This window comes from Ambystoma mexicanum, chromosome 3q (genome assembly GCF_040938575.1).
Source record: "Ambystoma mexicanum isolate Mex_15411 chromosome 3q, UKY_AmexF1_1, whole genome shotgun sequence".
Classification (NCBI taxonomy): domain Eukaryota; kingdom Metazoa; phylum Chordata; class Amphibia; order Caudata; family Ambystomatidae; genus Ambystoma; species Ambystoma mexicanum.
This window is the reverse complement of record NC_090926.1, coordinates 21,618,359-21,646,249: the sequence shown is the minus strand read 5'-3', so window position 1 is coordinate 21,646,249 and position 27,891 is coordinate 21,618,359. Positions and strand designations below refer to the sequence as shown.

The 27,891-nt window shown below is 50.4% G+C and overlaps 1 protein-coding gene across 2 annotated transcripts in view; it reads left to right on the top strand.

The window, feature by feature from the left end:
• The window catches only part of GTPBP1 (GTP binding protein 1), a 743,996-nt gene that overhangs the window by 595,583 nt on the left and 120,522 nt on the right, over positions 1-27,891 (top strand). The window contains exons 11-12 of one of the 2 annotated variants that reach the window (XM_069652964.1): positions 1,938-2,102; positions 2,964-3,020. In XM_069652964.1, the coding sequence (XP_069509065.1) occupies positions 1,938-2,102; positions 2,964-3,020 (222 nt within the window). The remainder of the gene's footprint in view (positions 1-1,937; positions 2,103-2,963; positions 3,021-27,891) is intronic. The other variant, XM_069652965.1, reaches the window with a different exon arrangement.

Here is a 27,891-nt window from a genome sequence, read left to right as displayed (position 1 = left end):
TGTGCAAACCTTTTTTTGGCCATTAGGCTGACAATTATAGAGTTAGAGGTGTGCCTCACCAGATGCAGTACTTGCTTGAATGTAGATGCTTTACCAGCACGGTATGCCATTACAAGTATAAGAGCCCAGATGAGATGTGTTTTCTGAGCCATTACAAGCATACCAGCCCTCATGGTATGTGCTTCTTCTGAGCCATTACAGGTATATCATCCTCGATGAGAAGTGTGTGTGGTCTGAGCCATTACAAGTATAGCAACCCTCATGGGATGTGCTTCTTCTGAGCCATTACAGGTATAACAGCCCCAATCAGATGTGTGTGTTCCGAGTCATTACAGGTATAGCAGGCCTGATGAGACAGGATATATGTGATCACTGTGCTGTTTTTACTGCGACTACCAAAAACGCTGATTTAAAAAGAATATATATTCACCCTTTTCACCCCATATATATATATATATATATATATATGCAGGGGGAGACCCTACGGATACCCCTGGTACCTCCTACATTCATTATATACTGTACCCCCTGCCCCATATATATATATATATATATATATATATATATATATATATATATATATATATATATATATATATATATATATATATATATATATATATAGTCAAAATAAAAAAAGCGTACATTTTCAGTGGTCGCTGTAAAAAAGGCGCAGCAATTGTCTGATGCCGATAAGAAGTGTGTGTTCTCAATCCCTGAACATTTAGTAGTCCTTTTGATAAGTCGAAAGCTAAGTCAGCTCTGTTACAATTGAATGCATCTTTTTTGGTAGTGGGACTCCGTAATCGGAGTCCCACTACCACAACTTCTGCAAACCCTCCCTGCAGTTTAGAGACAGGCGAGGGAGGCTATCCAATCAGGACAGCCAGTCCCCCAGTGTGAACTGGTTTCACTCAGGCACACCGGAAGACAAAGGGCTGCAGAGTTTCAGACTCCTCTCTCACTTCCTTCCTTCACAGACACTTTGGAGCCTTGGCGGGAAACTCAAAGGGTCCCCTCCCTCCCCCCGAAGACAAAACTTCAACCAGGGCCTCCCCAACCTAGGACAGCAGAAGACTACCCAAGAATGGATGGACAAGCACACTAAAAATGTTGCACAAAGAAAGAAGCCATAATTTTAGCAGAATGGTCACCCTTCTGTACATTATCGCAGCTGGCTTGACAGCCTGTGTGTAATATTACACAAGTCATTAAAGTATGTCCACTGACACCAGTCATAAGAGTTATCTTGTCAAAGTAACAGAAATGTTACTAGAGCAGTGAGAAAGGGGATACTATGCATCTCCCAAACACTGCACATAAAGGGGGGTGTGCTGGTCTCACTATTTAAAATGTAAAGGGACGGAGATCCCTCTGTACCCTTGGGAACAGTAGTTCACAAAAGGTAAATCAAGAGAAAATAAAAAGGGAAGCCCCAAGGGCAACGCAGCAACACTACACATGAAGTACTGTTTACTGCGATGAAGGCTAAAAAGTTATAGGAAAGGATATCTTCAAAAATAGACTATGTAGAAACAGCAAAATGACACCCATAAAAAGAGAAAGAAAGGGTGAGTGGGGAAAAAGGTTCCCACTCACTCAAGAACAAGGAAAAAGAATCCATAAGTCCAGCAAAACATTCTGTGGATCTAACATGTGAGGACTATGTTGCATAGAAAAGAAAATGTATCCTAACAATGCAACAGTAGGTTTATAATGCCACACTAAAACCGTACTAAAACCGTAATTAGACCACCAATCTCATTTCACCTAGTGCTCTGGATCTTGACCTAGACTTGTGATGTTTCAAGCACACCCGTCTTCAGTACTAGTGAAAAGCTTATAACTAAGTACAGATGTATTTTGAATTCCATCCCGTTCATTGCTCTACTTAATCTCACTTCCTTCTGTTTTATCTTTCCTCCTGCTCACAACAGTTATTGCAGACCACAAATCATTTGCCACAAAATTCCAAACCCCAGCAGATCAAGATGCAGTCAACCAAAAAAAGTATTCCGACAAAAAAAGATGATCCTGCAGCAGAGGAGAATCAGCCACCAGTAGCCACTCCTCTGGTTGCTGCATGTGCCATGCAACAGCAGGTAATGCGTTTTCCAATTGAGCTGCTATAGCTCTTGCTTGCCACCATGCTCATGTTTAATATTCCAAAATATTTCTTGCATGCCCATTGTGTTCTGTCTCATCTCACCACTCTTCACTCCAGCAATATTCTCATTGTTATTTTTGTCCTCATCTCTTGGAATGTCAGCCAAGCTTCTGTTGTTTCATTGCTCCCCTCCCCTGCTGCCCTGTTTACACATCATGCAATGCCACCCAGGCCCCCAACCCCCTCCCCTTTCCCGCCATCCTGGATGCCTGCATTATGTGCAGCTCTTTTGCTTACAGCTAAATTTGCCCTTTGGGATCTGCTTTATTTTTGTGTGCTTTTGTTTTGGGGCTATTGCCTCTTTATTCACTTCTTTGAACTCTGGCTTGCCCCTCTGTGGTTTCATTGTGTGCCTGTGTCTTCAAGGCCTTTTCTTTGCCTTCACTTACTTCTCCTCTTGGCAACACTGGCATTATTCGACTACTAATTGTGTCTCAGAGGTGGCTTATTGCAAATTGACGGTTTTTCCCTGTATCCTTCTTGCCTAATCTGTCCTGCGCCTGAATATATCTGCATGTTAAGTGTTTTAACTTGGTGTGATGGCATGGCCTTACGTCTAGGTTCTTTTTGTTTTTGCTTGCACCAGTTGGGGAGATGTTGTATGATCTCCTTTGCTGTGGTCTTCCTTTGGTTTTTTAATTCTTACCTCTGCTTAGAGATTTTGCCACCAACCATTTTTCTCCTACGATTTCATGCACGGTCCATGTAGTCCTGATTTTGGACTCCCTGACTCTTTCCCCTCTATCCCCCATCTCTCACGTTTCTTTCTTTCTCTCATTCTGCTGCTTGGTCCCAGCCTGCCTCTATTGCTGAGGATGACTCCATTCCAAGGGATGGAAAGAAGGAAAATAAGGTATTGCTAAAACTGCAGCAGCGAGAATCCAATATCTACAAGTATCCTCTACATTTTATGTGATGGACCCATATGTTTTCATTTGTTGCGTATCCAACTCCTATGACGCTCAATTTGGCAACACTGGCAGGCTTAAAATGTAGTAGTTTGCTTTGAACCCTGCTGAAGGTACTTCTACATACCATCTCTCCTTCCATACTGTTGCAATGGATTTTCTGAACCAGACCTCGGGCAGAGTGCTGAGAGGCCACCCTAGTTAGTGAACAGGGTTAGCAACACTACACAAACTCAGCCAACGAAATGTACCAGAGCAATAAATGTTATATCTAAGGCGATATGGGGGTGGGGGTGGTAGTAGTACAGTGAGCTATGCATTCTAGGACTAAAAGTAGACAGTATGTAAACATATAGTCTATCCATTTGGTCTTAACACACTTTAGCCATGTACATTCACAGGTGAGATATATATATATTTCTGAGGCTTGTGGAATCTGCTTAGATCACATGCTGTGCATAGGCAGACATCTAGTGGAAGCTGCGGAGTATTACAGTTTGTTTTTCGAAATTCGAAAATGGGCGTCGACACAGGGCGTGCCAGTAATACTATCCCTAGTGTGACGTCCACTGTACCCAAGATCCCTCACGCGTCTAGGATCCTCAGATTGTTTTTTTTCCGCCATACTGGTCGGAAGCATCTTGCGGAGTCCCCTGGCCTTAGCCATACTTTTGCTAAAATTATAAAATAATAATCGATTGACATCCTTCCCCACCCCAACGTCGAACTTAGACACTCGACGCCGGCTGGAGAAGAAATTGACCGTCGGCTGCTGCACGACGGATTTGGGCCTCGGAAGGCCGCTGGCCTCGGCCCAGGCCTGGTAGGCCGCTGGCCTCGGCTCTGCAAGTAGGGAGAGTGGGGGGTGGTACATACTCTACACTCTTGGTATATAGGTACACCTTATATATTTCCTACACTTAACAGCCCGCTGCCTCAAGGTGCGTATGGAGGGTACCCCTTTTCAATTCTGCCCCAAGTGCAACCGCAAATACCCTTGGGTCGACAGGCACGCCACGTGCAATCCCTGCTTGCCGAGGGACCACCCCGAAGCGAACTGCAGAGCGTGTAGTAGGTTTAAACCTAAGACACTTAAGGACCGTTCGACGAAGCGTTGGGCCCACCACGCCAGGCAGGCGGCCATGGCAGCGGAGGGCGCCTTCAGCGATGGCAGCGACGCCGTACTTTCGGACGGCGAGGGCATTACGGCGTCGAAAGACAGCCGAGCGCAGGTACCCGACCTCGGAAGGTCGTCCGGCAGGGCGGCTATGGGGAAGACCCCCGGCGACGCAAGCGCTTCACATATTACACACACTAAACACACTAAGTCCAGCCGAGACTCGACGACGTCGAGTTCTCGGAAAGAGGCACAAACAGAACGGTCCGATTCGTTGTCCTCTGGGCGCTCTCGATCAAGATCGCCGCATGACTCCAGGCAATCATCCACTCTTGCCAAGAGTGCCTCGCTCCATATGCTAACAGAAGTTCGATCGTCGGAAGACGAAGACGACTTCCACCCCCAGGCTGCGCTCCAGGAGGCGGAGCCCGCAATTAAAGCCAGCGAGGCCCCACGCTCGAAGGACAGGGAGACCTCTCCCGATCCTCAACGCCAGGCGTCGAAAAACTCCGGAGCCACTAAGGGATAGGGAAAACATTTTTCTACGCACGGGGAGGGTGGAAAACAGCAGAAGAAACTACCTGTACATTCTTCCACACCTATGAGACACTCCAACCCCCCTAAACAGACAGACAAGTCCAGGTCTGCTGATAGGTCCACGACCAGCAAAGCTACTCAGGATAAATCCCATGGACTTGCTGAGAGAGTCATTCCCAGTTCCAAAAAATGGTCCAGTGAAGACATAGATAGGGTCATGTCAAGAATGTCTTCGTTGGCTGATTTTTATGAGAAAAATCCAGAACATTTCCTCTCGTATGATCCACAAGGGGCCACACCCTCAGGCTCTACTGATCCTATCCCCCCCGAGTAAAAAGGCCCGGTTTGAAACCCCGATGAGGTCTGAACCCTTCGAGGTACAACCTTACGCAACACCATACTCTCAGTATCAAGGAGAGGCTTCCTTTTGTGGAGACCAAGATTTTGGTATGATAGAAGAGCAAACCGGGACGGGCTACTATGGGGATGATGAGGACCAGGAAGAAGAAGAGGATGACCCGGAAACATACAGAGTAGACTCCCCGGTAGAGAACGAAGCCCCGGTTACCGACTCCCCGGTCGATAACCAGCCCCTCCTAAATGAGGTTCTCGCTCGCGCAGCAGAACATTTCCACCCACGGTGTACAGGAGGAAAGGGACTTCGCAGAAGAGTTAGTGGGAGAAAGGAGGCCGGTTGCCCAGACCATCCCTATCCTTAAATCCATTCAGCGGAGAATAGATCCGTCCCTGGTGAACCCAAACCTCACCAGAGCAGTCAATCCCAGGGTTGAAAAACTTTTCAGGGCAACTCAGTCTGACCCTCTCTGTATAAGAGGACATCTGAAGCCAGACTCCCTAGTTGTTACCAACACTCGTAAGAGGGCTGGAACACCCTTGTCTTCGTCAGAAGCTCCTCCCGACAAGGAGAGCAAAACACTATATACGGTTTCGGCAGGAAGGTAGCCTCAACGTCCGTCTATCAAGCAAGGATTGCTAACTCCACCACCCTTTTGGCCAGCTACAACTGCCATCAGTGGGAAGAAGTTGTGGCTCTCATAGCCTCTGCTCCTGAACCGTTAAAGGGCCAATTAGCTCGGATTTCCGCAGAGGGTAGAGCCGTGTCTGGTTGCATTTTGAAAGCAACCTTCGACGCCGCGGACAACGCAGGCAGATTGATAGCAGAGGGTACTGTTATCAAGAGACATGCGTGGTTACGGCAGTCTGGTTTTAAGACAGAAACTCAGGCATCATTGTTAGACAAACCAGTGGAAGCCGATCTGTTGTTTGGGAAGGCGGTCGAAGACGCACTGAAAAATGCCAAGGACGAATACAAGACACTCAAATCCCTTGGCCAGTTAACCAATAAACCCCCTAACCAGAGAGGGAATAGTAATTTTCGTTGCCCACGCGGCCAAAATTCCCAGAGAGGATCTAACTATTCCCAGGGGCAGGGTACACAGTGGAACAACAACCAACAGTCTACCTAGGGTTACGGCAGAGGTAATAGGAGAGGTCGTGGTAAAGGCAGAGGCAGCCCCAGCAAGGGAGGCGGCACGCCTCCACCAAAGCAGTGACGCTCAGTTCAGGGTCCCTTCTCACGCAACCCCAGTAGGGGGACGCATTTCAAACTTCACCCAGGCTTGGGAAGGGATCTCATCAGACAGATGGGTGCTGTCAACAGTATCCACAGGGTACTGTATAGAACTACTGCAGCGTCCCCGGAACCATCCTCCACGACAGAGTACACTCCTTAGAACATCAGAAGATTCTCCTCGAGGAGATCGCCATTCTTCTACAAAAGGACGCGATAGAACCCGTCCCGGGACACTAGGTAAACAAGGGTATTTATTCAACTTACTTCCTTGTGCCAAAGAAAGACTTGACAATGCGCCCAGTATTGGACTTACGGCCTGCCAACAAGTATGTCAAGCCCCAAAAATTTCGTATGACCACGCTACAAGAGGTAATCCCCCTCCTAAAAAAGGGGGATTACATGGCAACCTTGTATATGAAAGATGCTTATTTTCATATTTCCATGTTCCCAGCGCACAGAAAGTACTTGCGCTTCAAGGTGGACAGTCGCCACTACCAATTCAAGGTACTGCCCTTCGGGATAGCTTCAGCACCAAGGGTATTCACCAAGGTACTGGCGGTGGCGGCTGCACACCTACGCAGGGAGGCAATCCCAGTGTACCCTTATCTGGACTGGCTCATAACGGGGGAAACCCCAGGAATTTGCAGGACAAACATTCAAAGGACTATCGACCTCCTCCACGAATTAGGCTTCTCAATCAACGAGAAGAAGTCGAGCCTGGTGCCAAGCACCTCAAAACAATTCCTAGGAGCAATCCTGGATACCCAGGAGGGGTTGACCTGTCCTTCAGAAGAAGGAATTCGGAATATACTACTGCAAATTCCGCATTATCAGTCCGGTCAACAAATAACGGTATGCAAAGCAATGCGTTTACTGGGCATGATGGCGTCAATCAATTACCTGGTCCCCCACACGCGTCTGCGTCCCATGCAGGAATGGTTGGCGAAACAGTGGTCTCAGGCAAGTACAAAGCCTCCACTGGTGGACAAGAGAGAATCTCGCAAAGGGGAAACCCTTTTACGATCCCGAAGTACAGGCAGTAGTCACTACAGATGCATGTCTGACGGGGTGGGGAGCTCACCATCTCCACCACACAGCTCAGGGTCTCTGGTCTCACTCAGTGGCCAAGAACCACATCAACCTGCTAGAGCTTCTGGCAGTATTCAGAGCGCTTCAGGCGTTCGAGCCCCATCTACTAAACCTGTCAGTGCAAATCCGGACAGACAGCACTACAGCCATGTTCTACCTGAACAAGCAAGGAGGGACTTGCTCGCCAAATCTGTCCAAGCTTGCCCAGGAAATCTGGATATGGGCACTCAGACGGAACATCTTCCTGTCATCGCAACATGTTCCAGGGGAGCTCAATTCCCTAGCGGATTCTCTGAGCAGAGACTCCCTCCCAGAGGAACACGAATGGGTTCTTCACAGAGAGGTCGTAGAAGATCTCTTCTCTCAGTGGGGTTTCCCCACTACAGACAATGCCCAGGATTTGCATCCAGGTTCCCCCAACCAGACTCCCAGGGAAACGCCCTGTGGATGAACTGGTCAGGGATGTTTGCGTACACTTTTCCACCAACTCCTCATCAGGAAAGTGGTGAACAAGATGAACAAAGAATCGATGACGCTCGTCCTAGTTGCTCCCATGTGGGCAAGACAACCGTGGTTCCCACACCTACGCAGGATGGCGGTGTGCGAGTCCATCAAACTTCCAGTCTGGTACAACCTACTGTCCCAGCACCAAGGTCAAACAGTGCACCAGCAACCCAACTCAATGAACCTGGCAGCATGGCTCCTGAGGTCATAGAGTTTGGACATCTCAATTTGCCACAGAGGTGTATGGACATCCTAAAGGAATCTAGGAAATCAAACACAAGGCACTGTTACTTTGACAAGTGGAAGAGGTTTGTTATCTGGTGCCAGAGTAGACAAATCAACCCGGTTGATTGCACTCCTTCCACTATTGTTACATACATGCTCCACCTGCTTGATGCAGGATTGGTTTTTAACTCACTGAAAGTACACCTGGCAGCCCTCTCGGCTTGCACCACTTCCCATAGCAAGGTGTCGTGGTGGAAAGTACCAGTAGTTAAAGCCTTCATGGAAGGAGTAAAGAGACTTCACCCTCCTATTTCAAACCCACCACCATGGTGGGACCTTAATGTGGTGCTAGCCAAGCTCATGGGCCCCCCTTTCGAACCCATGCCTAAAAGCAGTCTCAAACACCTGACTTACAAAACGGCCTTCTTAGTAGCTATTACTTCTATAAGAAGGGTCAGTGAAATTCAGGCTCTGTCAGTGCAGGATCCCTTCTTTACTATCCATAAAGACAAACTGGTTTTACGCACACACCCTAGGTTCTCACCTAAATTTATAGCAAAATTCCATGTAAACCAGTCCATCTAGCTTCCGGCTTTCTTCCAGAACCCGTAAAGCTCGGCTGAGGTGAAACTACACACCCTAGATGTGCGTAGGGCGGTCCTCTACTATGTAAATAAAACAAGACCGCTAAGGAAAACAGATCAACTGTTTGTCTCCGTAGCTACAGGCAAGAGGGGGATCGCGTCTCTAAAGGTGCCATCTCGAAGTGGATTATTAACTGTATCCAGCTGTGTTACTCAATCTCTGAAAAGACTCTGCCTTTTACGCCAAGGGCCCACTCTACTAGAGGCATTGGGGCCACTCTGGCTTTCATTGTAAATGTTCCCCTTGACACCATTTGCAAAGCAGCTACTTGGAGCTCTATTCACACTTTTACTCAGCATTACTGCATTGACACCCATTCCAAGGCAGATACACAAGTGGGACAAGCGGTTTTAAGACACTTATTTGCTCATGACCCTTCTCACATCCCACCTCCTTCTTCTGGTACTGCTCGCTAATCTATGCACAGCATGTGATCTAAGCAGATTCCACAAGCCTCAGAAGGGATACATTACTCACCGTAATCGTATTTCTGATGCTTGTATCTGCTTAGATTCACATGCGACCCACCCTTCCTCCGCTCCGATAGAAGGCGCATGATTGCTTGTAGTCTTACCTTTCTGTCTATCTGCTTAGATTATCTGTACTCACGCTACTCCTCATGCTATCTCATGTCAGAAAAAATACAATCTGAGGATCCTAGACGCGTGAGGGATCTTGGGTACAGTGGACGTCACACTAGGGATAGTATTACTGGCACGCCCTGTGTCGACGCCCATTTTCGAATTTCGAAAAACAAACTGTAATACTCCGCAGCTTCCACTAGATATCGGCCTATGCACAGCATGTGAATATAAGCAGATACAAGCATCAGAAATACGATTACGATGAGTAATGTATCATATATATATATATATATATATATATATATATATATATATATATATATATATATATATATATAGGAACATTTATTTCTGAGGCATGTGGATCTGCTTAGATTCACATGCTTTGCATAGCCCGACATCTAGTGCTAGGCGCAGAGTATTGCATATGAAGTTTCCAAAGTTCGAAAAGGGACGTAGACTGGACGTGTTTGTAATCTTATCATCATTACATCTTTATTAATATTTTGACGGTTACTGCGCAATGCTACATCTCAACGGAAGACTAACTCGATTACTGAAACAGACGATCGTTTCGGCAACGGGCTTTGACCTACACTTGTCTTCGGCTTTGATATTGATATTTTATTTCTATTGCGCTCGTACACAAGTGTTTCAGAGCGCGACAAGGGAGGGGAACAGGGGAGAACAAAACTACAATCTTACTAGGCCCAGTGACATTGAGAATGTGCAAGTGCATGGGAGAGGGGTAGGGGAAAAGTGCATGGAAGGGGAGAAGTGGAAAAGGCGAAGCAGAGGAGAAACCTAAATAATAATAAATAAATAATAAAGGCAACAAACAGTGGTAGTGCAGCCAGCAATTTGCAAGTGCTAGGCTTAAGGCAGCAGACAAGGTAGGTCTGATAAGTGCAGTAAGAAAAATGGGGGGCTGTATGGGTACAGATACAGACGCCAGTGCAAGGGGTTGCCTGGAGGCAGTGCGGGAGGGTGGCAGGGTGAGCAGGTACCTGGGCCCGGAGGACAGAGGGTGGCCAGGTGCACAGTGCCAAGAGAGAACAGATCAGCAGGGGAGAAGGGGAGCAAACGCAGAAGAAAAGAGGAAGGTCTTGAGTTGCTTCCAGGACCTGGAGATGGTTCTCCTCGAGTTTTAGAGTGGCAGGGAGGCTGTTCCAGAGGGAGGCCCCAGCCAAAGACAGAGATCTACCCCTAGCTTGTTTCTTGAAAAATGTTAGAGGTAGAGGAGCAAAGAGCTCAAGAGGGGAGGTATTTGCAGAGGGATAGCTGAAGGTATTTTGGACCCAGGGCCCAGAAAGCCTTGTGGACAATGCAAAGGGTTTCGAATTCAATCCTTGCATCTATTGGGAGCCAATATGATCCCAGGGAGTGAGTCCAAGGACAAGGCTTGCAGTCCGGTTCTGGATTAGTTGCAGAGGGCGGAGAGTACAGGCAGGTAAATTTAGAAAGAGGCTGTTACAATAGTCCAACCTAGAGAGAACCAGAGCTTGGGATAACATGAGCTTCTGGGGGAAGGAGAGGAAAGGCAGAGTACCTCTGAAGAGGTGCAGAAAGAAGTTTGACTTTTTAGAGACCTTAGCAGTAGAGCGAGTGGGGGGACTGATTCATCTCTTAGCAAAGAATGCATACCTCCATTTCCTAAATGTATTACTTCTGTCTTGCTACCCTTAATATATACTTACACCTTGTAGCGAAAGCCATTTAAATTCTGACCAAATAACAACTGAAGATATCTGTGGAAGGACACTGAGTGTGTGTAACCACTGCCATCCTTGTGATCACCAAGAGACCTGTTGAGCATCCTGTAAACACTTTAGACCCGAAATCCTAAAGGAACGTCGAACGAAGCGGTGGGCGGCACATGCCACGATGGCTGAGTCCAAAGCAGCCGGCGGGCTGCTTGAGTCTCAGGAGGCCAGGGCAGCAAAGACTCTGGTTCGGAGCCTGAAGACGTCACGAGGGAGCCATCAGGCTCCTGCGCATCAGTCCCCAGCCTCGAAAGGCAATCGCAGCGCGCTGCCATGGGGCGAGTCTCTGGCGATTAGGACGCACATTCACACATGCCCAAACACATATCCCAAGGCCGTTCTTTGACAGAGCAGTCGAAAGAAGGCTGCACCTTGGCTGCAGGTGCCTCACGGCCTACCGCTGAAAAAGCCTGCTGCTGTTTTGCATCCGTGTTTACTGCAAAGCAACAAAGTACAAACAGCCGTTATAGGTGTGCATCGACTGATGATTCGGAGGCATTGAAACATCCGTCATAAAAGTCACTTTTCAACCAAAAAACACCACAAAATGTCCTATGGCCATAAACCTCGCACTCCTGCTGCCTCTGAAGAGGCACACCAGTAAGAAAAGGCCTATTTGACTGGATTGTGTCTCCAACGTATTCCACATCTTTGACATGTAATGTCCACAGCTGTGTACTTCGGAAATTTTTAAGCAGAGTGTGTCCTGCGTCGATAGCATCGGGTAGATGTCCCTCAAAGGCCTCCGTCGAGGGCGACATCACCAGATGTTATAAATAGGATGCACGGTGCCCGTAGCCTCAGTTCTGTTTTTTCCGCAAACGTGTTTGCTTCGGAGACTCAGCGTGCTTTGTGTATTCCTCGTGAATGTCTACTTCTTCGACCCTCTGAATCCGCTGTCTGGCTTTAAGACTTGCTGGGACTCTGCAAGTATAAGATGTCGATTACGGACCTCCATCGCATTTGTTTGTGGTGTCTAGGCGAGAGTCATGACACCGACGACTGTTCCAAATGCCAGTCGCTGACTGCTAAGGACTTGCGGGAGTGTAAGGGGAAGTTACAGGTAGGTAGGGGTTCTAAACCCGGTAAGTCTCGTAAAGCTGCTAAGGGGATGTCCACCGACGATTCGAAGGGCCACTCTCCTCGTCAAAGGAGTCCTGGGAATCACGGTTCCCGCCATTCGTCCCCCTCGTCTCGACATTCCCGGAAGCACCATCACCGGTCACCTTCCCCATCCTCCTCGGAGGATGGAGCCACGAGGAAAGAGGCTTGTCCCACTACCACCTCGACTCCGGAGGAATGGGCAGCCTTCAGGGAGCAGTTTTTGGTGATTTTTCAATCGCAGGGCACAGTTCGGTCCGTGCCTTCGGAAGAAGCCGACAAGGAACGGTCTCGGTCCGTGGCTCGTGCGCCTTCGTGTCCTCAGCGCGATACTCATCGGAAACCTTCAAGGTCCCGATTGGACAAGGTTCAGGGTGATCGCCAGAGACGTGCTGCATCCAGGTCTCGGTCCTCATCCCCGGTGAGACTGCAGAAATCTGGGAAAGGCTTGAAGTCTGCGTCAACTCTGTCGGCACTGTGTCTGTCGAATACAGATGTCGAAGCTTCGCCTTCACACCAGCCATCGGCATCGACGTCGACACCAAAACCGTAGGCGCTCTCAACGCCTTCGGGGCCTTTTGGCCAGAATTTACCGAAGGAGCTCCCTGGTACTTTGCATTCACCAAGGAACGCTACTTCCAAGTCTGTGAGGCCGGTTAAGGATTCCAGACCTCCTTCTGTTCCGAGGCAGGAGCTCCCTCGGGATGATATCTATGAGGATGAGGAGAGGTTAGATTTGGAATTTGACCCTGTTGAGCCTGATGTGGCTCCTGTCTTTTCCGGGGACAGTCAGTTGGAAGAGTTAGGTTAATCTCTTCATGATGCCAGTGGCTTGGACACTTCTCCTGAGGTGGAGTTTGGCAGACCTGAGCATGGTGCTCATGCCAAGTCTTCCTATAGGAGACTGATGGCTATGGTCACCGAGTATCTGAGTTGAATTAGTTCTCCGGAAGCTTTTGTACAGGATGACTTAACTGATATTTTGGATCAAGGTCCGTCCTCTGACCAGGTGTTACCGTTTCATTAGACGTTCCCTCGCCCTCTCCCCCCTCCCTCTCCCCTTCTCCCTCTCCCTCGAGCGGGCAGTCGGTCGGGGTTCTCCATCCAGATGTCAAGACTCTCAACCTTCACACTTGGTATCAGAAAGGTTGAGATATAAGGATTGGGACCTCCTGGATGACGTGATGGAGGTGTTGCTTTCGGCCAGGCGGTCAGCAACCAAATCCCTGTACTGTTGGCGTAAGTTTTGCGACTGGTGCTGAGGACAAGATGTTGATCCTTTTCAGTGTTCCATTCCCATGGTCCACAGGGGCCTTCAAGTAGGTACCATTAAAGGTTTCCTGACGGTGTAGTCTATCTTCAAGCGCTTGTCTGAAGAATGTTCTTATTTTAATATTCCTTTGATTTCCCAATTTCTAAAAGGGCTCACTAATGTGTTCCCGCCGTCCCTGTTTCAGGTGCCGGTTTGGGATCTAAATTTGGTCTTGAAATTCCTGATGGGTGCTCCATTTGAACCTTTGCACTCTTGTCCTTTGAAACTGTTGTCTTTCAAGACTCTGTTCTTGGTTGCGGTTACATCTGCTCGCAGAGTGAGTGAATTGCAGGCACTTTAGTCTAAGCCACCCTTTACTGTGTTCCACAAGGTTTCGGTTGTACTGAGGGTACGTCATTCCTTTCTACCAAAGGTAGTGTCTGAGTTCCACTTAAGTCAGAAAGTAGTACTTCCTTCTTTCTGTTCTCCTCATCCTGGTAAGGAAGAGGAGCAACGCCATAGGTTGGACCCTAGGAGAGCTTTGAGCTTTTATATTTCTAGGATGTCCAGGGTCAGAGTGGACGATGAACTCTTTGTGGGGTATGCTGGACCAAACCGACCTTGTCCAGGTGGATTATCCTCACCATTACTGAATGTTACAGATTGGCAGGCAAGGACCCTCCTGAAGGGTTGCAGGCTCGTTCCACTAGGGGCGTGGCTACTTCCACAGCCCAGCTGTGGGGAGTACCTATTAGGAATATTTGTGACGCAGCGACATGGGCTTCTATCCACAACGTTGTCAAACATTACTCCCTGGATAAGCTCCATGGGCAGGATATGGCTTTTGCTAAGGCGGTTCTTTATTCTGCCATCTGATTGGGTATTCTAAATTCTTTTCCCTCCTCCATTTTCTGGTACTGCTTTGGGAGTCTGTCATAGATGTGGAATACTTTGGAGGACACAATTCATTCGAAGAACAAGTTACTTAACAACTGGTAACGTTCTTTGGACTGGATGTTCCTCCTTCGTATTCCACATCGCCCTCCCAGCCTGCCCCTCTGGAGAATTTCCTATGCTATTGCAGCTTGCGTTCCCTCAAGGCTATGTACAGTCAAGCTGGCATTGTGTACGAGCGTGTCACACGTTATGGAGGAAAAAACATAAACTGAGGCTACGGGCTCCGTGCGTCCTATTTATAACATCCGGTGACGTCGCCCTCGACGGAGGCCTTCGAGGGACATCCACCCGACGCCATCGACGCAGGACACCCTCTGCTGAAAAATTTCCGAAGTAAACAGCTGTGGACATTACATGTCAATGATGTGGAATACGTTGGAGGAACATCCAGTCGAAAGAACGTTACCAGTTGGTTAGTAACTTGTTCTTCACCTCTATCCCAATCTCTTCAGAATAAAAGACCAGGAGAGGACCCAGAAGCTATTGTGTTTCCCTTAGCAGAGACACCCAAGACAGGGACCTGGGCAAAAGAATGCTTTGAGGACACAATGGGCAAAGTTTCTTCTTTTATTCATTTCATAAACAAATATCCCTTTTGCCAGAAAACATTAGACCTACAGATGTCTTAGCCCTTAGAGACGGGTAAACCACAGCACCCTCAGTCACCTACACATACTTCCACACTCACAGCCATAGTTACCTCCCATGACTCAATAATCAACTAGTTCACACAGATCAGGACTTCTGGTATGCAGACCAGGACGACCCTATTCAAGACCCTGATGATTTGTACCTAGACAATCAAGATGACCCAGATGTCACAATCATTGAGACCCCAGATGTTACAGCACCTGACAGTGGACATACATCCCCTATTGATGATGAGTTGTACAGCATCTTATTTAAAAAGGTTGTTCACCATTTCCCCATCCACACTGAAGAAACAGTTCCTGATAGTACCGTTTTCGTGGAAGACATTCTTAATGAAAGGAAGGCCTTCAGCCAAACCATTCCCTTGCTCAAGTCCATTGAAAAGAGAATCAATCTGTCTCTTTCTACACATTTACTCAAAGGGGCAGTAAATCTGAGAGTAGAGGCAATATTCAAGTCCTCGCCTTCAGACCCTTTATACATCAGGGGACATGTGAAAGCTGACTCCCTATTAGTCGCCACTACCAGAAAGAAAGCTGGTGTTCCACTCTCTACCTCAGAAGCACCCCCTAACAAGGAGTGAAAACCTGTATACACCTTAGGCAAATGCATTGCCACAGTGGGGGGCAAGCACTACCAGTTAAAAGTGCTACCATTCGGCATAGTGGCTGCCCACTTGCAAAGGCAGTCCATTCTAGTGTACCCTTACTTAGATGACTCGCTAATAACAGGAGAGACACCTCATATGTTTCTGCAAAACACCCAGCTTGCAGTTGGCCTACTATTCCTATTCGGATTTTCCATAAATGAGAAAAAGTTAAGTCTCGTGCCTAGCCAAGTTAAAACAATTTCTTGGGGCACTACTCCAAACAAACAACAGATAAGTGTTAACCTCCAATGAGAGGGTTAAAATGTTATTCCAAACACCTCCGGTATGTAGTCGGTCGCCCTACTGAACATGCGCCCCATGCAAAAGTAGTTAGCGAAATAATGGTTGCAAGCAAGCTTTATGTGGGACGATCTAATGGTGGTTGTCAGGCAAGGTTTGTATACAGTACCCTCTGGGACCACTACACACAACTAGGACTACAGGTGTAAGCAAAACCAACCTTTGGTATAAGTCTGTACCACACAGTTTTTGGTAGCGAGCTGAGCAGCCAGGCTTATCTCAAGAGGGAATGTGAGCTTGTAAGGGTGTTACACAAAGGTCTAGAATGATAAGTATTCAGATACACTTGTACTCAAGGTTTCTTGGTAAAAACACTTCGAGGGGATTGGGTCCTCCAACGTATTCCATATCTATGACATGTAATCACCACAGCTGTGCTGCTTCGGAAACTTTTTTCGGCGTCCTGCGTCGATGACGTCGATGCGCCGTCGTCGAGGGCCTCATCCGATGTGATAAGTAGGACGCACGACGCCCGTAGCCTCAGTTCCGTTTTTTCCGCGAACGTGTTGCTTCGTGAATCTCGGTTAACGCCTTGACTGTTTGGAGTTCTGTTCTTCTCGGTTCTTCGAACCTGTTCGTTTTGTGAAAATCCTTCATGTGAAGATGTCTTCTACTTCGTCTTCGACCCCGCGTCCGGGTTTCAAGAAGTGCGGGGAGTGTGGGTCCAAGATGTCGGTGACGGACTCGCACGACGCCTGCCTCTGGTGCCTCGGGGACGCCCACGACACGGATGACTGTATCGACTGCCAGTCGCTCACGTCCAAAGCCTTACGCGAACGTAAGAAGAAGTTGTCGGTAGGTCGGGTGTCCAAGCCCAGGAAGTCGAAGTCTGCGGGGCTTTCGACGGATGATTCGAGGGGTGACTCTCCGCGTCATCGTCGAAAGTCTCGTGGGTCTCCTTCTAGGAGTCTGTCTCGCCACTCCTCAGCCTCTTCGAGGCATTCTCGGAAGCGCCGACACTGGTCGTCTTCGGAGGACTCTGCCCGGCACGTCGCTTACCCCACCAGCCGTGCGACGCCGGAGGAATGGGCTTCCTTCGGGAAGAAAATGCTGGCGATTCTTGAGTCGCAGGGTACTAAGCCGTCCGCGCCCCCGAGTGGGGTCGGTCGTGAGAGGTCGAGAGACACCGCTCGCAAGAGTGGTCGGCACGAGTCACGGGAGAGGTCCTGTTCGGACAAGGAGACTCGTTCTCGACGTACCCGTTCCAGGTCCCGGTCCTCGACGCGTTTGAGACTGTGTGCACCTGTGAGGTCTTCGAGGAAGACATCGACGTCTGAGGCGTCGACAGGCTTTCTCGAGGCTCTGGCTCCGAGGAAGTCGTCGAAGCCGTCGACGCTCAGGTCATCGAGGGACACGCTCGGGGATCCGGCCTCGAGGGCTGTGTCGACGCCGCCGATGCTGGAGGCGCTGCATCTGACGTTGACGCTGATTTCCTCGACGTCGACGCCGATCCTCTCGGCGCCGATGCCGGTTCTCTCGACGCCGGCGCTGATTCGCTCGATGCCATCGACGCCTTTCGTGTCGAAGGTACCCCGTGGCACGGGAGAACCCCCTAGGAAGGCTCTGGTTAAGAGCAAGCACTCTCGGGTGCCTTCTTTTCGCCACCTGGACTATATTTCAGAGGCGGATGAGGATTCTGATGGCCTGGTTCCTAGTCCGGTTCCAGATGAAATTGTCTCGGGCCATAGTCAGTTTGATGATTTGAGACAGTCACTGCATGATGCCAGTGGACTGGACACCTCTCCGGAGGTGGAGTTTTGTAGGCCTGAGCCTGGCTCTCATGCCGATTCCTCGTACCGGCGCCTTATGGCTAGGGTTTCTGAGTACTTGGGATGGTCTGCTCCCCCAGGGGAGTTTGTGCAGGATGATCTGACGGACATCCTTGATGTTGGTCCCCCAACTGACCCGGTACTGCCGTTCCATATGGCTTTACAGAGAAGGGTGGCGGCGGCTTGGACTGCTCCGGAGAGTCTCCCGGCGTTGGGCAGATCCTTGTCGCGAAAATACCGTCCAGCCAGTAGCGACCCCTGCTACTTGACCAGGCACCCCACTCCGGAGAGTTTGGTGGTGCAGGCGGCCACGGCCCCGGCAAAGCAGGCGTCGTACCCTACCATCCCTCCTGATAGGGACGACAAACGTTTTGATGGCTGGGCGAAGAAAGTGTTTTCTTCTGGTAGTATGGCGCTTCAGGCGGCCAACTCCATTTGTGCCTTGTCTCGTTTCACACACACTCTGTGGAACTGTGTTGCATTAGCGGCTGAACATATTCCCGAAGGGGACGAACGGGATGGTTTCCTTGCTATGGTCCAAGATGGTAAGGATGCCATGTGTGAGTCCGTTCAGTCGGGTTTGGACTTAGCTGAATGCGTCAGTAGGTCCATGGCGGCGAGCACCGTAATACGCAGGTTTGCCTGGTTGCGGAAGTCGGGGTTTGCTCCTGATGTGCAGTCCCGGCTCCTCAACATGCCCTTTGACGGTGAACACCTTTTTGGCAGCAAGGCTGACGAGAGCCTTGAGAGGTTGCAGACCTCAAAAGCTGCAGCAAAGTCGTTGGGCGCTGCAGTTCGCCAACCTCCACCTTTTCGTCCTAGGGGACAGCAGTGGAGGGGTGGTTCCTTTCGCTATTACTCCTTCAGTAAAGCGAGAGGAGCTGGCAGTCAAAGAGGCCAACGCAGGGGTACCAGAGGTGGACGACAGGGTACCCGTGGTGCCAAGGCCGCTCGGGCAGTTGCCTCTTTGCCCTCAGGTAACGCCGCAGCCGCTCCCATTCAGTCATGAGGCCATGTCCCATGGTTCGCCGGTTGGGGGAAGGCTGGCGCAGCATCTTGTAGAGTGGCAAGCCATTACTTCAGATGTGTGGGTTCTGGAGATCATAACCCACGGCTACTGTCTTCCCTTTCGGCACAGGCCTCGTGACAATCCACCGTGGAACCTCTCTTTGCAGAGTCCGGATCCGCTCCTTGCGCAGGAAATTCAAGCCCTGCTGGAGAAAGGCGCCATAGAACTGGTGCCTGTAGCGGAGAGGAACAAGGGATGGTATTCCCCTTATTTTTTGATTTCGAAGAAAGACGGGGGATTGAGACCCATCATGGACTTGCGCGGTTTGAACAAACTCCTCAGGAAGGACAAGTTCAAGATGGTTACTCTCTCTCAAGTCCTCCAGGCCCTTCAGCTTCAGGACTGGTTGGTGTCACTCGACCTCAAGGATGCTTACTTCCATGTGCCGATCCATCCCAAGCACAAGAAGTACCTGAGGTTCGCGGTTGGCGACTCGCACTTTCAGTTTCGGGTCCTGCCGTTCGGATTGACCTCCGCCCCGAGGGTTTTCACCAAGCTCATGGTGGTGGTGGCAGCGCATCTCAGGCAAGGGGGGGATTCACGTCTACCCCTACCTGGACGATTGGTTGATCAGGGGGAGCTCTCCCGAGCAAGTCCTGGATCATCTGTCCGTCACCTGCCACTCCCTTCACAGGCTGGGCTTCTCCCTCAATTTAAAGAAGTCCTATTTGACGCCAACACAGCGGCTCCAGTACATCGGAGCAGTGCTCGACACTTCCCTGGGGCAGTGTTTTCCTCCCAGGTGAGGGCTCTTCACATTCAGCAGATGGTGCACAAGTTTCAGCATGCCCAGACGCTCCCAGCGTTCGAGTTCTTGAGGTTGCTCGGCCTCATGGCATCCTGCATTCTTCTGGTGCCAGAGGCTCGCCTGCGGATGAGATCTTTGCAGTGGGCGCTCAAGACGCAATGGTCGCAGTCCTCCGGCAGGATGTCGGACCCGGTTCAGGTGCCGCCCTCGGTCGCCCGGGACCTTCTGTGGTGGGCCGTCGAAGGCAACTTGATGAAGGGGGCTCCATTTTGGCTTCCCTGGCCGGAGGTGACGATCGTGACGGATGCATCCCTCATGGGTTGGGGAGCTCATGCCAACGGGCTGACAGTCAGCGGTCGTTGGTCTCCGTCGGAGTCCAGACTCCATATGAATCTGTTGGAGCTGAGGGCCGTCAGGCTTGCCCTGAAGGCTTTTCTGCCGACTGTGCGAGGAAAGAGTGTCCTGATCCTGACGGACAACACAGTGGCCATGCACTACCTCAACAAAAAGGGGGGGCAGGGTCACTTCCTCTGTGCAGGGAGGCGATGCAGCTCGAGTTCTGGGCCATCCAGCAGGAAGTTTCGATCTCGGCAGTTCATCTGGCCGGAGACGAAAACGTGACGGCGGACTCTCTGAGCTGGCAGAGCACGATCTCTGACGAGTGGGAGTTGGCTCAGGTGAATCTCCTGGAGATCTTCGCCCTTTGGGGGACCCCTCAAGTGGATCTCTTCGCCTCCAGTGTCAACCGGAAGTGCGAAAGGTTTTGCTCGCGGGAATTTCCTCCAAAAGGAGCCTTAGGAGACGCGTTCGTGGTGGAGTGGTCATTCCCGCTGCTGTACGCGTTTCCTCCAGTCCCCGTCATCCCGCAAGTGCTGCGGAGGTTACGGAAGTTCGGTTCCCGGATGATCCTCATTGCTCCGGCGTGGGCTCGGAGGATGTGGTACCCGGACCTTCTCGACTTGTCCATCTGCCCTCTGCGTCGTCTTCCCTACCGAGACGATCTGCTCTCACGGGAGGGGGGTCAGGTTCTCCATCCAGAGGTCAGATCCCTCAACCTTCACGCTTGGCTTCTGAAAGTTTGAGGTATAGGGATTGGGACCTCCCTGAAGACGTGATGGAGGTGTTGCTTTCGGCCCGAAGGCCAGCAACAAAGTCTCTGTACCGTTGCCGTTGGCGTAAATTCTGCGACTGGTGCAGAGTTCAGAATGTGGATCCTTTTGCATGTGACATCCCCATGGTTCTGTCCTTTTTACTTTCTTTGGCCCACAGGGGCTTGCAAGTGGGTACCATTAAAGGTTACCTGGCGGCGCTGTCCATCTTTAAGCGCTCGTCTGAAGAGTGTTCTTACTTTAAAATCCCTTTTTAATTTCACAGTTTCTGAAAGGGCTCACTAATGTGTTCCCTCCGTCACCTTTCCTGGTGCCCGGTTGGGATTTAAACCTTGTTCTTAAGTTTCTTATGGGTGCTCCGTTTGAGCCTTTACATTCTTGCCCTTTGAGGCTGTTAACTCTGAAAACTGTGTTTTTAGTTGCGGTTACTTCCGCTCGCAGAGTGAGTGAGTTACAGGCACTTTCAGTTAAGCCACCCTTCACTGTATTTCACAAGGACAGGGTTGTCCTTAGAGTTCGTCCTTCTTTTCTTCCGAAGGTAGTGACGGAATTTCATTTGGCCAGAAGGTTGTTCTTCCGGCATTCTATCCTTCTCCGCATCCTGGTAAGGAGGAGGAGAGGCTCCATAGGCTTGATCCTAGGAGAGCTTTAAGCTTTTATGTTTCACGCATGTCCCGGGTCAGAGTGGATGATCAACTCTTTATTGGTTACGCTGGAAAGCGTTTGGGGCAAGCTGTGACGAAACAGACTTTGTCTCGCTGGATTATTTTGGCCATCTCGGAGTGCTACCGCTTGGCGGGTAAGGACCCACCGGCTGGCTTGCGGGCCCATTCTACCAGGGGTATGGCTGCGTCTACTGCCCTGCAGAGGGGTGTTCCTATTCGCAACATCTGTGATGCAGCCACCTGGGCTTCAGTACATACATTTGTACGTCACTATTCCCTCGATTCCATCTGAGCACAGGATCTGGCCTTTGGCAAGGCGGTCCTTTGCTCTATTTGATTGGCTATTCTAAATTTTGATTCTAAATTCTTTCCCTCCTCCTTGCTCTGGTACTGCTTTGGGAGTCTGTCATAGATATGGAATACGTCAGAGGACCCAATCCCCTCGAAGAACAAGTTACTTTCTTACCTGGTAACGTTCTTTCGATGGGATGGTCCGACGACGTATTCCATATCGCTCCCGCCCTGCCTTCCCCGCTGCAGAATTTATTTTGCGATTGCAGCTTACGTTCTGCAAGGCTTTGTGTCTGACTGGCAGTTGACTAGTGTCACACGTTCTGGGGGAAAAAACTACAACTGAGGCTACGGGCGTCGTGCGTCCTACTTATCACATCGGATGACGTCGGACGTCGGAGGAGGCCCTCGACGACGGCGCATCGACGCAGGACGCAGACGCCGAAAAAAGTTTCCGAAGCAGCACAGCTGTGGTGATTACATGTCATAGATATGGAATACGTCGTCGGACCATCCCATCGAAAGAACGTTACCAGGTAAGAAAGTAACTTGTTCTTCTTAATTTATTGCACAATCATTTATAAACCATTCACTAAATGAGGCAACCAATATCACACAAAATTATATTACAATAGTTCACCAGAGGATTTGATTCAATGCAATAGGTAGGCCAAAGTCAATGAGCTAGTGTCTTGTATAAGTAAAAACGGTTGTGCTATTTAAAATGAAAATGTCTTTGCCACTTTGTAGTTGTTCTTAGTAGTTGTTCACGGAAGAAAGGTTTGTATGTCGGGTCACAGACTGACTAGGCCTGCAACTTGCCAAAGTTCCACAAACTTTTGCGGTGAGAGGTAAGTTCTCTCGGTCGGGTTTTCGCAGTACCTTATATTGAAGTAAAAGATGCAGCTGAAGACTTCTGTTCCTGCAGATCTCGCTGTTCCTGAGCCTTAGTCGTGGGGACAAGAGGGAGGACGTCGGGGGGACTCCTGCACTGCACGGGGATAGATCACAAAGCTAGCAAATTGCCAAATCTTTGATTCCGGCTGCTGTTCTTCAAGCACACAAGCTGGTGTCCTTCTCCCTGGTTAATCCTAACTAGCTCCGAGAATGGAATCCAAGTGGCTTACGAGTTGATTGGTCCCACCAACTCAAAGGAAGAGTCGTCCTTGAAGGGGCTTCTCTGATGAGATGAACTTGGCGATTTGGACCTGCAGCAGTGCTCCATCGGGAAAACCAACGGTCCAGTAGTGCAGCAGCCGTCCTCTTCCAGCACGTCTTTGGTTCTTTCGTTCCAGTGGTCGACTCTGCCTTTCAGTTCATGAGACTCGTCTTTTAAACCGTTTTCTCCCATACATTCCAACCTAGCTGCCACTCACCCAGCAGGGTGGCTGTCCTTGCTGGACAGTCAGCCAGCCAATCACGCCAAAGTGCATTTGGGCCTCCTAGGAGACTAAGTTCAGGGAGTTTTGGACACTTCCCTCACTTCCTGCCCACCCCAGACACTAAGGCGCCAGAGGCGGTCTTCAGTCCTGAAGCCCACCAAAGGTATAGAAACCAAGGGACCAAACCTAGTTTGGCACACAGAGACAAACTCTAGAAGGACCTTTCCAAAAAGAAATGGCGAAAAAAGACCAGGACCTATTTAAACAAAGGGGACTCAGGCGCCATCTTGAAAAACATGTCTTGCATGATTTTTAGCTACCGGTGTTCGCGGTCGGCAAAAATCATGGTAGTTCACTGTAAAACCACTGCCACCAGCCATTTCGATAGGAAAGGGTAGCATTTGACTGCTACATGAGTTTCTAGACTTAGGAGATACTAGGTAACCCCTCCAGCACTCGATTGTAAGATAGTGTGTGCTGGGTCTAGGAATTTAAAAAGACTAGTAAAGTCAATTTTACTTTACATTCTCGGGGAAACAGTAGTTTATCCCAGAGAAGGTATTTAAACCTTGGGGCAGCCTAAAAAGCTTCTCTGTGTCACTGTTCCGAGGGTGCTGTGTAACACCAATGAAAAGATGCCTATGGAGTTGTCTTAAAACTCCATAATCAAAGAACACAAGAGTAAAACACACATCAAAATACATGAGAGTGGGGGAAAAAAGGCTCACACTCTCTCCAGATAAAGAAATCAAGTCATCAAAATCCAGCAAAGTTGCTGGGGGTCTCCAAGATGAAGGGAATTAGCACATTTATAAGAATTCTCCCTAACTGTGGTTTAGCAACCTCTATTTCAATCATCGCTTCATTAGTGGTCTAAGAACAACCAGTTAAAGGGAAGGTTTTTGAAAATGTTTTATTCTTTATTTAAGCCTTAGTCAAGGTGAGCATCTTACATATAACATCATATCACCAACAATTATGCTTTCGGCACCTTGACATAGGCTGTCATTTTGAAATTTTTGTAAAACAGATTAATATCATTATAAGCTTAACACATTATTATACTCACAACCTGTTGTTCTCCCCCTCCCACAACAGACGGAATGGAATGGCAGTTCAAATTCAAGTCCGTGGTGCTCGGGCAGATAGGGGACGTAGCGACAGTGGAGCGAGAACAACTTTTATTTGTAGGCTTTGAGAAAGGGAGACGATTCCATTTCTCTTGCACGTGATAGGTTGTGCAGAGCCCCTGTGGTGATTTCCTTTTCGTAGATCTCTTTGGCCTTTTGGGACAAAATATTTTCAGAGGAGAGTGACAGTGACTTCCAACTTACTTTGAGGCAAACCTTTGCAGCTAACAGAAGGAAGTGTGGTGCATGTGCGGGAAACATCACCACTGTCCCTCTGTTTCCTCCAGTCCAAATAGCACAAGCCAGGGGTCATAGTGTCTCTCCACACCTTCTATGCGCCTTCTCCAGCATGGGGTCTGGCATGGATTCACATGCTCATGAATATTCCCCGTCGTCAGGCTGGGAATCCTAGGTAAAGAAAAAATCGGTATCAGTTTCGTTTCTGATCTGTCTTTCTCAGTAGTAACCAATCGCTGGTCTCTGGGTCATACTGCCCCCAGCCAATGACTGCCCTCTCCCTAAACCCCACCTCTGGCAGCCATCTTCAGATTTTTACTGCACACTCAAGTGTTGGGAGTCCTCGTGCTAGCTCTTGAGCTTTTGCTGCGTTTTTGCGCTTTTTCAAAGAGATTTTCTCATTTTTCGGTCAAAGAGAGCCTCAAGCTCCACCGTGTCTACATCTGATTAACAGGGATCTGTGTCAGATTTTTCTACACCCCTCAAGGGTGAAGATTTTGTTGAGTTACGCTTCTTGGAGGATTCCAGAAGTTTCTGAGGCCTACCCGAACATGGCTCAGGAGAAAGGAAGCTCGACGCCCGGAAAGCTGTTCAGGGTCTGCCCTGGATGCCAGCTACAGAATGTGTTCAAGGAGGACGAGCATTCGAAATGTCTCTACTGCCTTCATGGGGACAAAACGCACGTGGAGAAGGACTGTGCGTTTTGCAGGAACATGTCGGCACGGACCACCAGGGACCGACACCTTCGTCTCTCCAACTGGCTGGAAGGTAGTAGTCCGTCAGGTGAGAAGAAGATGAAGAAGTCTGAGCGGTCTTCTAAGTCCTGTGAGGGCGCCCCGGTGACGGGGGCCCAACAGAAGGCAAAGCACTGCGAGTCCGTGGGCACCGGGAGCGCCGAACGGTCGGGCTCTTTCGGCTGCCAGGCAGGGCGCGCCTTCCCCGGAACCATCAACCACGAGCCAACGCTCTGGTTCGGGGAAGAGGAAATCCGAGAACCCGGGTAAGCCTCTGGAGAAGCCCTGGTCGATCTCAAAGGATTTGGCCGAGGGGGAGCGAGGCGGTGACCCTCCCTCCAAGGTGAAGGCCTCAAACGCGCCTAGGGCGGTAAAGGCATTGATTCACCCGGCCAAGGCCTCTATCGAGGGAGTCGCGGCGACCCTGGCGCAGCCTGTGGAGGCTACACCAGTGGAGGAGACCTCGGGGCCCAATCTCTCCCTGCCTCCGCGGAGGGAAGCCTCTTTCAGACCTATCGGTAAGACCCCTGTGAAGACCCCGGCGGAAAAAGAGGGGGGGGGGTGGTGGCCATTGTGGACACGGACACAACATCCGAGGAGAGGTTGGCAGAAGTCCTAGAGGGCCTTGACGAGGGCGTCGAGGAGGCCCGTCTCAACGGGAGGGATCCCGACGAGGGTGATGATGAAAGTGACGGCGCCACTGGCGAGGGTTCTAGTCAGCCGTCGCTTCCGGAGCCGCAGGATAACTCGGTGGCCATTTTGTTGGCGATACAATCTTATGTTCAGAGATAAGGACGAGATTGCCCTTACCACCGACAGAGGACCCGGTACCAGGTCTGACGGAGGAACCAGAACCGGTCCCGGCGGGAAGCCCCCCGAACAAGAGAAGACAGATCCACCCAGCCCCGCCGTCTCAACCCTCGCGGCCTGCTCGGCCTTTACCCACGTCCCCTGTCCCTGGGGATGACACGGCAACAACGGGTACCGACGACGGCGGTGACGATGGGACGGAGCTCCTATCACCAGCCCGGGCCTCCCCGTCCGATGAGATCAGATCTTTCCACGCAATGATCGCGAGGGCATCCGAGCTTTTTCAGCTCTGCCCCGAAGAGGAGGAGGAAGGTTTCCTTTACCAACGGCGCGAGGCCAGGAGGAAGTCAGTCCTCGCCGTGCCTCTGCTGGATGACATCTGGGACGAGGGTCTCACCCTTCTCAAGAACCCTTCTATGACGCCTGCCAAGAAGGATCGGTACGAGAAGTTGTACCGGGTCCCCGACGCGGCCCCTCTGTGCCTTAGGGCACAACCTACCCCCGGACTCGGTCGTCTCAGCGGCGGCCAAGAAGAAAGCGGGGGGGGGGCCTCTGTCTCAACGTCAACTTCCCCGCCGGACGGCGAAGGGAAGAAGCTGGACGCAATGGGACAACGAGTTATCCCGGCGGCGACAACGATTAAGGCGGCCAACGCTCTCGCGATCGTGGCCCGCTACGACGGAGTTATGGTTCAAGATCGCCCCCATGTTGGACTTCCTACCGGATGACAAGAGGTCTGAGGCCCTGGAGATCTTGCAAGAAGGCGAAGTGGCGTCGGACCACGCCATTACGGTGGCAACGGACATTGCCGACACCGGTTTCTGCCAGCTAGGCAACAGCGTTTGCCTTAGACGACGAGGTTGGCCCAAGGCGACAGATTTCTGCCAGGATGTGCAAGCCAAGGTGCTGGACATGCCGTTCGACAGGAACAACCTATTTGGGAAACGGTGGATGAGTCCCTCCAAGCCATCAAGGTGGACACAGAGACTGCTAGGGCCCTAGGCGTCCTCCGGCAACGGAGGCCATCCTTTCGGAGCGCCGGAGGCATGCAGAGTGCATCCAAGGGATTTGGCGGTGGCTCCTCTTCGTGCCGCCAAGCGGCCTGCTCCTCGTCGCAGGTAGCCTATAGAGGATGAGGCAAGTTGGGGGGACCCGCCGTCGTCGCCAGGGAGGCCAGGGCGGCAAGGCATCCACCAAGCAAGATTGAACCAACAGCGGGGTCAGACCCCCACCGGGTTCGTCAGCATGTGGAAGTCCATCTCCACCGACTGTTGGGTACTGGACGCCCTGGCCCAGGGGCACGCCCTTGAATTTCTAAAGAAGTGCCCCTGCATGCCACCCGTGGTCGGGAAGGAAAATCACATCCCTCAACTACTCTTGGAGGTGAGGGCATTGCTCAGAAAAGGTGCCATCGAGCTCGTCCCGAGGCTCCGGGGCTCCGGAGTATACTCAAGGTACTTCCTAGTAAAAAAGAAGACAGGAGGATGGTGCCCCATCCTGGACCTGCGACGGCTGAACAAATACATCAAGGCACAGAAATTCCGGATGGTCACCCTCCAGCACGTGCTGGGACAGCTGGAGGAAGGCGATTTCCTGTCGTCGTTGGATTTGGAGGATGCTTACTTCCACATCCCCATTCTGAAAGGTCACCGAAAGTTTCTCAGGTTCGTGGTCCAAGGATGGCACTACCAGTTCAAGGCCCTCCCGTTCGGATTGAAGTCGGCACCCAGGGTGTTCACCAAGTGCCTCGCACCGGTGGCGGCGTGGCTGTGCCTGCAGGGGATCCACGTCTACCCCTACCTGGACGACTGACTCATCCGAGCAGGGACAAGGGAGCTCGCCGTGGATCACACAGCAAAGACCGTCCAGCTGCTCTCGGACTTGGGATTCTCCATCAACTTTCC